This window comes from Vulpes lagopus, chromosome 21 (genome assembly GCF_018345385.1).
Source record: "Vulpes lagopus strain Blue_001 chromosome 21, ASM1834538v1, whole genome shotgun sequence".
Taxonomy (NCBI): domain Eukaryota; kingdom Metazoa; phylum Chordata; class Mammalia; order Carnivora; family Canidae; genus Vulpes; species Vulpes lagopus.
This window is the reverse complement of record NC_054844.1, coordinates 42926985-42938699: the sequence shown is the minus strand read 5'-3', so window position 1 is coordinate 42938699 and position 11715 is coordinate 42926985. Positions and strand designations below refer to the sequence as shown.

Here is an 11715-nt window from a genome sequence, read left to right as displayed (position 1 = left end):
GAGCCCTTTCTGGCCACCCCCACCCCAAACTGGCCTGTCTTCTCCATGCACACCCCCGCCCCCAACGAAGTCCACTTGCCTCGTGAAAACTCAGAGCAAACTAGACCTAGAAGTAGAGGTAGGACTGGAGCCCTCCATGCGACTCCAAAGACACACTCTCCTCCTCCTCCAAGGTATGTCATTCTCATCCCCCCATTAGTCACCTTGTTACACTAGAACGGGGACCTGGGCCACCCAGTTGTGTTCACACGCCCCAACCCCGGTCTGCGAGGAGCATCTCCCCTGGAGCCTGTCCTCAGGCGCCCCTGCCAGGGCAGCGGAGGACAATACGCCCTCATCCCCACCCCACTCCACTCTCTTTGGGGCTGCTTTCCCCGTTTCTGGCCGCGTCCCCCCCAGAACCAGAGTGCCCTGCTCGCTCAGCCCTGCACCTGCCCCTCGCACTGTCTGTGGAGCCGGCGTGTGGGTGAATGAAGCCAGCGCTCAGCAGCTCTGCCAGACACGGGGCTGCCCGGCCCCCGGCTGGGGAACAAGCAGATCTGGGGAGGAACGGACCCCTCCTTTCACCTTCCCCAGGGGCCCTCGGTCACCCACCCCCACACCGAAACCCTTGGGATCTTCATTCTGTAGCATCATCACCAACTGGAGTCAGGTGGACCCACGCAGCACAGGGCGAGGGCTGCTTCCTGGTAGTGTCCCCTCCTTGTCTCCCCTCGCCCCAAGCCGCATCAGCCCCCGCTGTGCTCCGGGCACTGCTTGAGGAATCCAAGCTCACACAGCCCCGCCGGGCTCGGGCCACTGAAGAACTTTTTATTGCAAAGGAGGAGGAGTTCCAGGGAAAGAGGAGTGGGGGGCAGGTGACAGGAGCAGGGTACCGGGCCTCCCCAGTGGCACAGCGTCCCCCAAGGTAGCCCAGCTACCTTCCCCCAGGGGACAGGGCAGTCACAGTCCCTGGTAAGCCCGATTCCAAGACTTGACATTCCAGGGTGGGGCAGGGGTGGGGGGTGCAAGGGGGAAAGACAAGGTGAGGGTCAGCTCCATGGGAAGGGTGTCTGGGGCACAGGGTTCAGCTTTGGGGCAGGAGTTTGGGGTCCTCAACTTCTGGGGAGCTGTGCAGGAAGGTTCAGCATCCGCAGCCGCCGCCAGGGGTGCTCCTCTCCAGGCCACCGGGGCCCACTCCTCCGGGGGGCAGCAGGCGGGCCAGGCTGCGGGGCGCTGAGCCCAGAGCGGCTGGGGGTGGGGGCAAGACAGACAGACACACTCCTGATGCCCAGGCCCTCCTCCCCCACCCCCACCCCAGGAGACGGAGGTGCAAACTCCCCCAGGTCATGATGCCCAGGCCCCTTCCCCCGAGAAACACACTCAGGAACGCCCCCTCCCCGAAGTCGGGGGCACAGAGCCTCCCCAGGGCAGAATGAAACAGTCTCTCCCACAAGGACAGACCCGCAGAACCTCCCCCGACACCCCGGGACAAACCAACGGAACCTGCCCCCGAACAACAGACCACATGGCCTCCTCCCCCCAACTCACACGGAGAATCACCCCCACGAGATGAAACCCCCCAAAAAGGAGACACACAGAGGAAGCAGACCCTTTCCCTTCCCAAAAGAACACAAAGGAGAGGGGGTGAGACCCGATCCCTCCAACCCAAGCTTAAGTCTATCATCTACTCACGGAGGCTCCCGGTCCCGAATCCCAGACCAAGCCTGCGGGGAGAAGGAGGAAGCGGTGAGTTCACATACCTCCTGGGCATAATAATCCTCATTCCCCAAAACAAAACCCTCCCGACTGACTCTCCCCCGACCACAGGCAGAGAGATCTGTCCACCCCCCTGCTCCTGGGTCCTCTTTTGCATCAGATCCTTCGGGACCTTAAACTCAGTCCTTCCTGCTTAAATTCAGGTAGCTCAGTTTTACTGATGACTTCCTGGAGGAGAGAGAAGGCTGAAGATCTATGCTTTCTTCGGCCCAAACTTAGCCTAAAAGGGGAAACCACGAAGGGGGCATTTTAAAGGACACCACAGAGGAGATAGCTCAACTCTCTGAAGAGAGATCAAGCCTCACCCTGTCACTTTGGACCTGTGCGTCCTTGAGGTATACCCCCAAGACTCAGTTTTCCCGTCTGTAAAATGGGGATGATGCCCCCTAGCTCCCAGGAGTTTTGTGGGGTTGAAAGGAGAGAATAAGCGTGGCGGGTTCCCCTTCCTTCCCCTCGGTCTGGGGTGCCCAGCTGGAGCTTTCAGCCCTTGGGTCTCTGCTGTCTAAGGTTAAAAGCCAGGCCCTACCTGTTCCGATAAACCCTGCCTTCCCCAGGCCTGGGGGGAGAAGGCTGGACTGAGGACAAGGCACTGCACACTGGGGACCTTCTTCCCCCCGGTTGGGCTCAATGGACAGACTGGCCCCAGCTCTCTGACCCTGAGGGGGAATGACCTCACGAGTAGTCCCCTGCCAGGTGCCAAGGGTGCTCATTAGCTGGAACTTTTTGTCTAAAGGGCCTTAAGCTGGAGGGGGGGGGGGGGTGGCTCCAGGAGAACAAGTTGCTGCATACCCAGGTCAGCTCTCCCCACCCCTCCCCAGCTGGTGAGGACCCAGCCAGTGACCTCCACACCCCAGCACGCCTCATCCCGGCCACATCCGAGGCACCGCCCAGCCCTCACCTGCTCTCCTCGCTCTCCAGCAGCTTGCGGTAGGTGGCGATCTCAAAGTCCAGGCCCAGCTTGATGATCATGAGGTCCTGGTACTCGCGCAGCTGGCAGGCCATGTCGTGCTTGGCTCGCTGCAGGGCGGCCTCCAGCCAGGCCAGCTTGCCCTGGGCACTGTCTGAGGCTCCCTCCTCCCGCAGAGGTCGTGGTTCTGTGGCTCTGTCCAGTTCACAGGGCTGGGGGCAAAGGGAAGACCACAGACAGGACATCTTTGGCTGCCACCCTCCCCCCCTGCAAGGATCCAGACCTTTCTGAGAGGCTGGAGGACCAATGAAGGATTAGAGATCATTGTAAGGAATGGGCCTGCCTGTTCCGAAAAACGCGGCTGTGTGTCTGCCCGGCTCCCAGGGTGGACACTAGGGGCCAGCACCTGTAGTCTCTGGGGAAACACAGCAATGATAAACGCTTGCCCTGCGAGGTGTGCTTGGTGCTTAGGAAGCGGGGTGGGAGGGGTGGGAGTCAGAACAGCTGAGGCTGGTGGGAGACTGAACCGTGACAGGGCCACCCATTCGCTGTGCCACCCCCTGGAACCCGGACAGTTTGCCCCTCTCCTCATGGTCATCAGTTCCTGGAGACAGGAGAACCCCTCCGGGCCTGGGGCACCCGCATCTGCAGGGAGCAGACCCCTTCCCTCTGCAGGTACGGCATGGGCTGGGGCGGGGCGGGGGGGCTTGACAGGGTGGCTGGGAGGAAAGGGAGGCAGCTGAGAGGCAGAGACGTGGAAGAAAGAAAGCATTCATGTGGGCACCTCTGCTCCCCAAGTCCTAGAGCGTGAGCTGCAAACCCAAATGCCTACAGAGGCCTGGCTGGAGGCATCAAAACGTCAAGGCCACAAGTTAGCTTTAGAGCAGTAGTACCCAGTTCCACATTCTCACTGTCCTGCAATCACCAGGACCTCCCGCATGTTTTCAGCGTCTCATTTCTCTAATTTAGAGCCGCGGGACAGGTGCCTTTCGTCTTCCACATGCCAGCCAAGAAGATGAGAAACGGCAAAGGGCCCTCTGCCTCTGTGTCGAAGGATGCAACCTGGGGCGGGGAGCAGGGAGCCGGGGGGTGTCTGTGGCCCACAGAGGGAGCGTGACCCCGTGTGAAGGCGACAGAGAAGACAGAGGCCTCTCTCTTCTCCAGCCAAATGTCACCAAACCTGCACATTTTTAAAGAGAACCCAGAATGCCGGACGGCCAGGCAAAGTCTTGTGCAATTTCTGAAAAATACACACGGATACAGAAATGTGCGTACACAGAAGATGAAATGCGTGCAAGCCTCCGTGTTTGTACGTATTTCACCTGCGTGTTAACACTTGTCCACACGAAAGGCAGAGCGCCCTGGGCCGATGCGGCGGGGCGCACGCTTACAGCCACACTCGCGTGTGCTCAGACACGGGGAGAAACTCTGCCCGTGTGTTCCGGAGGATGAGGATGAGCAGTCGGCTTGTCGGAGATAATGGACACCCTCCCGCCATTCGTCACCCTGGGGACCCCCCCACCCCAGCCACCCCTCACCTGACTCTTAACGCCGTCCACCTCCGCAGTCAGCCGCTGGATGGCCTGGTTAAGCCTGTTCAGCTCCTCCTTGCTGTGCCTCGGGCTGTGCATGTGTTTCTGCACGGTCGCCTGCACCTCCTCGCACTGTGGGGGGCACAGGGGGAGGACCGGGGAGGTGGGGAGAGCCCACAGGGACACTCAGCTGAGGCCAGCAAGACAGCCCCAGTGCCAACCCGTCCACCCTCCATCTTGGACAGAGCATCTAACTGCTCTGGGCCTCTGTTTCTCCATCTGTGAAATGGGGGTGATAATCTCTTCTATCGCCAAGGGTTGTGGGGAGAATGCAATGCGCTTGGCGGGCACCCTGGTGGGCACTGTTGGGTCTGGAGAGGCCGAAGGGGATGGCAGCAGAGGGCACGAGGAAGGAGGCAGGGTGGTAATCTGTTGAGGCTGTGGGCTTGGGATTGCATAGGGTTCATCCCAGGCGTTGGGGTAGCAAAACTTCAGGAAGTCAGTTACGGTCATTCAGAGCAGGCGATCACCTCAATTAACACAAAAGCCATTTTGTAAAACCCCAGCAGTGATTCCTAATTTGAAAAATACTTTTAAAAAATCTAAGAATATGGGCGCCTGGGTGGTCCAGTCGGTTAAGTGTCTGCCTTCAGCTCAGGTCGTGATCCCGGGGTCCTGGGATGGAGCCCACATCGGGCTCCCTGCTTCTCCCTCTACTGTGTCTCTGCTTCTCTGTGTGTGTGTCTCTCATTAATAAATAAAATATTTAAAAAATAAAATAAAATATTTTTTAAAAGAATCTAAGAATTTGAAGAAACTTCCTTAATTTGATGAATGCTGTTCATCAGTGTCAGGGATTCTGATTCCAGCTCCTTCCCCAAAGCCAAGGCCACTATGGGGGGGTGCTGTCTTCAAGAGAAAAAACCAGGGGGCCTTTCCCTTCGTGCGCCCCGTCTCCGCAGGCCCCCCGGTAAACAGCCCGGGCTCGGTACCTACACACGGGGCCTCATACCCTTCGAGGTCTTAGGCCTCCAGCACGTCACGTCCAGCTCACGCCCACCTGTGCGGTAGGCCAGGTGGCTGTCACCGTCTCCACTAGCTTGTCTTGGGCGCGGCTCACGACCTCTACCGTGCGAGGAGGTAGGGACCCAGGGGGACATGAGTGACCCTGCCGGGCGACAGCTGAGCTAGGCTGCCTCTTAAGCCCTCCTGGCTCTCCACCTCTTTGCTCTCCACCCCGAGGACCGTACAGTCACATACACTCCTTAACCCAGAGGATGAGAACCGTTCACACCAGCCCCATGCGAGATGCTTTCCAGGGCAGCCAGGGTGGGGGAGGGGGTATGAACATCCAGGCATCGCCCCGCCTGCCCCTGCCCCTGCCCCAGCCCCCAGCCCGGCCCTGCCTGCGCCCCTGCCCCAGAGCTGCAGTCCCTGCCCACGAGCTTGGGCCCAGCTGCGTCCAGCAGATCTGGGCAGAATCTGGGACCCCCCTGTCCCATGTGACCCAGTGCGCCCAGGGACAAGTCTCACCATGATGATGAGCTGCACTCTCCTCCCTAAGCCCAGCTCCAGCCCAAGTGGCTCCCAGAACCCTCGCCTCTGAGGACCGCCTCTGAGGACGGAGCCCCTCCTTTCTGGGGGCTTTGTGACCTCACCCTGTTATAATTGCAGAGTTCTGACAGTGGCCGGAAGGGGTCTTTCTGTCAACCCAAGTGGGACTGTGGAGGTCCCTGGACTGGAATGGACCTAAAGGAAGGAGGAGAAGAGGGAGGGAAGGGTCCTTCAGGTGGGGGGAACATGCAGAGCCAAGGAGTTTGGGCATATGGAGTGAGAAATGGGGGGAGCCCCAAAAGGTGCTTGAGCAGACGACCACCTTGGTGTGCAGTTAGGACGGCCTGTCTGGGGGCTCCTGGGTGGCTCAGCGGTGTAGCACCACCTTCGGCCCAGGGCGTGATCCTGGGGTCCCGGGATCGAGTCCCATGTCGGGCTCCCTGCAGGGAGCCTGCTTCTCCCTCTGCCTGTGTCTCTGCCTCTCTCTGTGTGTCTCTCATGAATAAATAAATAAAAATAAAAATAAAAGGAAGGCCTGTCTGGTAGCAGTGGGAGGATAGACAGGAGGGAGAGAGACCCTGGGACGGGAGGGGCTGCAGTTCCAAGACTAGGCAGGGAACTCCGGGTAGGATGATCCTCTGAGCTGAAGGAGTAACCAGGGACCAGGAGCACAAGCTGAGCAGCGTTTTCCTTTTGTTTTATAAACTTCTCATCCATGCAAAAGAGTATACGTAACAAACATTTAACGATTGAAACAGCAGCAGTAATAAACCAAATCCTTGTGTGCCCACCTGTACCTTCCAAGCCCCGCGTGGACCCCTTCCTGGTCACAGCATCTCTGTCCCTGACCCCATCCAGTCTCCAAAGTAGCCACTATCCCGGGTTTCTGTATTAAGCATTCCTCGGCTTTTCTTTATTATCATGTGCGCGTGAATCCCTAAGCAATCATTCAGTTTTGTCTAACTTTAAGCTTTATAGAAACAAAATTAGGGGCCCCTGGGTGGCTCAGTGGCTGAGCATCAGGGCGTGATCCCGGGGTCCTGGGATCGAGTCCCACATCGGGCTCCCCACGTGGACCCTGCTGCTCCCTCTGCCTGTGTCTCTGCCTCCCTCTGTGTCTTTCATGGATAAATAAATAAAATCTTAAAAAAAAAAAAATAGAGTTACACTGTTTTTGTGACTTGTTTTTCCCTCCCCAACATGCTATTTGTGAGAATTTTGATGCATGTAACTTTACTTATGTTTCACTGCTGCGTAGTACCCTAGCGTGCGATTGCTTCTCCGTTCTCCTAGGAGTATACGCGCGTGTCCTTTTGTCTTCGTTCTAAGAACGCTGGTATGGACGTTTAGGTACGTATCTGTCGCTATGCTTTGACAAGAGGCTGTTTAGGATACTGGCTGGCAAACCAATTTTTAACCGCAACTCAAAATAGGAAATATATTTTATATCGCAAATCAGTACCTACCTACATATCCATGCACATAGCGGAAATAAGTCTCGTGAAGAATTTCTCACTCCCACTATGTTCGATGCACGCTGACGCCCTCACCGCTCACCTTAACACGCTCTTCCGCTTTGAATTCACGGTCTTATGTTTTAGGTAAGATTTCCTGTTTTTTTTGTTTTTTGGTTTTTGTTTTAGTTTTTTTTTTTTTTTTTTTTAGATTTCCTGTTTAGATTTTCCTGTTCTGTCTTTAGGTTTTCAACTAGGCCTTCTGTTGCGTTTTCATTTCTTATAAATAGTATATTGATTTTTTTATGTATTTAATAATATAATGAAAATGAAATACCCACAAGTCCACTTACAAGCAAAAAAAGAACCAAACGTTACTAGTAATTTCCATGTGCCTGCACACTCCCTCCCTAGCCTGTCCCCCATTCTTTCTCGCTCTAGGGGTGGCCACTTCCTTGAATTTGTGTCATTATTCCCTTGCTTTCTTCTAGTATTATCACATCCGTGCATATACCCGAAAAAAAATTTTTTTTTCAATTTTCCTTGTTTGGTTGGGGTTTATTTTTTTAAGGGATATCCTTTAGCAAAGGGACTCACTTTATATATATATATATTATATTATATTATAATATATAATGAAATATATATTATTATATTATGTATTATATATATTATATTATATTATATTATAATTATATTATATATAATTATATAGAATATATATTTCATTATATATATATAAAATGAAACCAGGAGGCCTCCGCTAGGATTCATAGCATCCTATTAAATGAATGCACAACACTTTATGTGACTCTATTGTTGTTTTGTTTTGTTTTCTCTTACAAAGTTGGTGCTATGAACATTTTTCTAAATGTCCTCTGATGGACGTAGGTGAGGATTTCTCTGTGTCACAAATCTAGGACTGGAATTTCTGAATCAAATGTTCAATATTACAAGACAAAAATTATTTGCCAAAGCTGTTGTAATAACAATTTACACTTTGATCAGATTCCAGATTCATGTCTTTTCTGACGCGTCTTAATTTTCACCAATGAAATGATATCATCAGTCTCCTTTTTGGTTTTGCTTTGCATTTGCAGGATTCCCATCGAGGCTGAATATCTCTTTAAGTATGTATTATCTGTCTGAATTTCCTTTTCTTTTGCCCATTGTTTCTGTTGCATTGTTTGCCTTATTTTTGTTAGATTCTAAGTGGTTTTATATTTCTATATAAATTTCTACTTCTAGTATTACGCTTTGTCACTTACACATAATACGAATATCACCTTCAAGTTTATGGCCTCTTGTCTTTTCACTTTGTGTATATTTGATAAATAAAAATTCTTAATTTTAATGCCTAATTTACCCACCTTTTCCTTCACGTTAAGCATTCGGTGTGCCTTGCATAAAAATCCTTCATTAGGGGCACCTGGGTGGCTCAGTCAGTTGAGTGTCCACCTTCAGCTCAGGTCATGATCCAAGGGTCCTGGGATGGAGCCCTACATCAGGTACCCTACTGGGTGGCGAGTCTTCTCCCTCTCCCTCTGATCCGCCCCTCTGCTCATGCTCTTGTTCGCTTATTCTCTCTCTCAAACGAATAAGTTAAAAAAATCTTTTAAAAAAATCCTTCCTTATACCAAGGTCAGAAAGACATTCACCAGTTTTTTCTTCTAAGAATTTTAAGGTTTTGCATTTGACATAATTTGAATTTCCTTGGAACTGATTTTGTGTATGATAGAAGGCAAGAATCCAGTTCCGTTTTTTTCCCATGTGGGTAACCAACGCATGATCCCTCCTTTACTACAGATCTGCAATATCATTATTGCATATCAAAGATACAGACGTATAAGGTATATATATAACTTTATATACTACATATAACTTTAGTTTTTTTTTTTTTTTAAGTAGGCTCCACACCCATTGTGGAACCCAACACAGGGCTTGAACTCATGACTCTGAGATCAAGACCTGAGCTGAGATCAAGAGTCAGGTGCTCGACTGACTGAGCCACCCAAGCACCCAGTTATATATTATATTTATATATATAGTTAACATATTTAATATATTTATATAATATACACACAATAATTGATATATATTTGTATATATATAATTGACTTGTATGATGTATTTTATGTATAACATATATAATATGTGATATATGCATAATATGTTTTTATATAATGCATGTTGTATCATGTGTTATAATAAAAATATTATACATAAAGCATATCTAATATGTATATACTATATATGCCACATTCCATATATATAATATATGCCAATTTAAAGGCTCTCTAGTTCGTTCCATTGGCCAATTTTTCTATCCTTTTGTGGCTACTACACTCAGTTAATAGCTTTATAATTATCTCTGAAAGGGCAAATATTCATTCTTTCTTATCCCATTTATTCTTTTATAACGCTTTGACTATTCTTGATTGTTATTCTTCACCATAAATTTTAGCATCAACTTGTTAAGACTTAGGTAAGATCTTATTTAGGATTTGATTGTAGTTGCATTGACCCTGTAAATCAGTTTTAGGAGAATTAATATCTTTACGATAATAAAGTTTCCCATCTCTGAATATGATCTAACTCTTCATTTATCTAAGGCTGCTTTGTTATCTTTCATTTCATGTAACATTTATATTTCTTTAGGAATAGGTCTTTCACATATTTGTTAGACTGGGTTTTTAAGTCATCATTTTATTAATTTTATTGAGAGAAAATATACACACAATCAAACGCACACATATTAAGCTTACAGTTCGACACGTTTTGATGGAAGCATGCCCAATCTAACCATGACTGAATGAACATTTCCGTCATCTCAGAAACTTCCCTGATGCCCCTTTGCTGCCCATCTCTCCACCTCATCCCAGACAACCACTTGTCTAATCTAATTTCTGTCACCATCAATTAGTATTGCCATTTCTAGAACTTTGTATAAATAGAAGCATTAAGTGCGTGCTCCTCTATATCTGAATTTCCACTCAGCTTAGTGTTTTTAAGGTTCATCTTTTCATGAACGAGTAGGTCTTTCTTTTGGGTCATCTTCTGTTGTATAAATAAATCTCAGTTTTGTTTGTCCATTCACTGTTGTTCCTGGTTGGGGGCTATTCTAAATGAAGGCCCTGAGCAATCCATGTACCAGTCTGGAGGCAGACCTATTTTTCATTTCTTTTGAATAAACACCCAAGAGTGGAATTGATTTGTCATTTGGCGGTGTACATTCAACTTGATAAGAAATTGCCAAATTGTTTTCCAAGGTGACTATACCATTTTGCTCTCCGTGAAAGCTCCAGCTGCTCCACACTTGGTATCATCAGTCTCTTAAATGTTAGCCTTCTTGTGGGTGTTCAGCTTTTCTCAAAGCAATTTTCCCGATTGACTAATAATGATGAGCAAGTTCCCATGTGCTCAATGGCCCTTAATTCATCTTCTTCTGTGAAGTGTTGAAGTCTTTTGCCCATTTTCACTGAATTGTTTGTCTTCTTGTTACTGAGGGGTTTTTAACATAAACACCTCATGTAATTATTATGTGATTGGATTTGAGCCAGTCATCTTGTTCTTTGTTTCTCATTTGTCTCAGGTGGGTTTGGGGGGTCTGCTATTATTCCTGTCTGCTTTCTTTTGAATTAATCAAACACTTTCAAATATTTAATATCAGGGATCCCTGGGTGGCGCAGAGGTTTGGCGCCTGCCTTTGGCCCAGGGCGCGATCCTGGAGACCCGGGATCGAATCCCACGTCGGGCTCCCGGTGCATGGAGCCTGCTTCTCCCTCTGCCTATGTCTCTGCTTCTCTCTCTCTCACTGTGTGCCTATCATAAATAAATAAAATTTAAAAAAAAAAAATTTAATATCATTCTATCGAAATATTTTATTTTTATTTATTATAATAAATATTTGTTTTTACTGATTGTTTAGAGCTAAAGCTATATATCCTTAATCATCAAAGTCTACTTGGAGTTACTACTGTGCTACTCCACACTTCACAACTGACACGTCACACTTCACAACAGTGCAATTCATTGACACGCCTGCTCATTATCTTTGTCATCATTGCCAGATCTTTTACTTCTACATACATTATAAACAATATCATTATTTTTGCTTTAAACTGCTAGTTGTCTTCTTGGGCACCACAAGAGTTCTTGGATCTGTAAATTGCTGTTTTTCACCAAATATGGAGAGTGCACCTTCAAATATTTTCCCACATCATTCTCACCTGTGTATGCATGCATATGGTAGATTATTCAATACTGTTCCACAGGTCTCCAAGGCTCTGATACTTTTTCTCCAATATTTTTTTTCTCTGTTTTTCAGACTGTAAAATCTCTATTCATCTGTCTTAAGATACTGACCCTACTCCCCTGACATCTTTAGTCTTCTGTTAAGTCCATCCATTGAGTTTTTCACTTCAATAATTGTACTTTGCAATTCTGGAATTCCCATTTTGTCCTTCCTTATAACTTGCCATACCTTCTTGCTGGCTCAATAATGCATTTA

At 48.9% G+C, this 11715-nt stretch overlaps 1 protein-coding gene across 1 annotated transcript; it reads right to left on the bottom strand.

The window, feature by feature from the left end:
- Positions 1-829: 829 nt before the first annotated feature.
- Positions 830-2914, bottom strand: LOC121480052 (keratin, type II cytoskeletal 7-like). Its single transcript, XM_041736320.1, has 3 exons — positions 2657-2914; positions 1675-1706; positions 830-1230 (listed from the first exon to the last, which is right to left on the bottom strand). Exons 1-3 carry the CDS (start codon positions 2908-2910, stop codon positions 1124-1126), a joined length of 393 nt encoding a protein of 130 aa, XP_041592254.1. The 5' UTR covers positions 2911-2914; the 3' UTR covers positions 830-1123.
- Positions 2915-11715: the final 8801 nt, after the last annotated feature.

Bases quoted from the DNA above. Each gene is read 5' to 3' on its own strand.
- LOC121480052 (XM_041736320.1), bottom strand. From the start codon at position 2,910: ATGTCCTGTCTGTGGTCTTCCCTTTGCCCCCAGCCCTGTGAACTGGAC. The intron at 1,707-2,656 runs GTGAGGGCTGGG...TTCTCCCCGCAG, and splicing joins CTGGAGAGCGAGGAGAGCAG to GCTTGGTCTGGGATTCGGGA. The intron at 1,231-1,674 runs GTGAGTAGATGA...CCCCACCCCCAG, and splicing joins ATTCGGGACCGGGAGCCTCC to CCGCTCTGGGCTCAGCGCCC.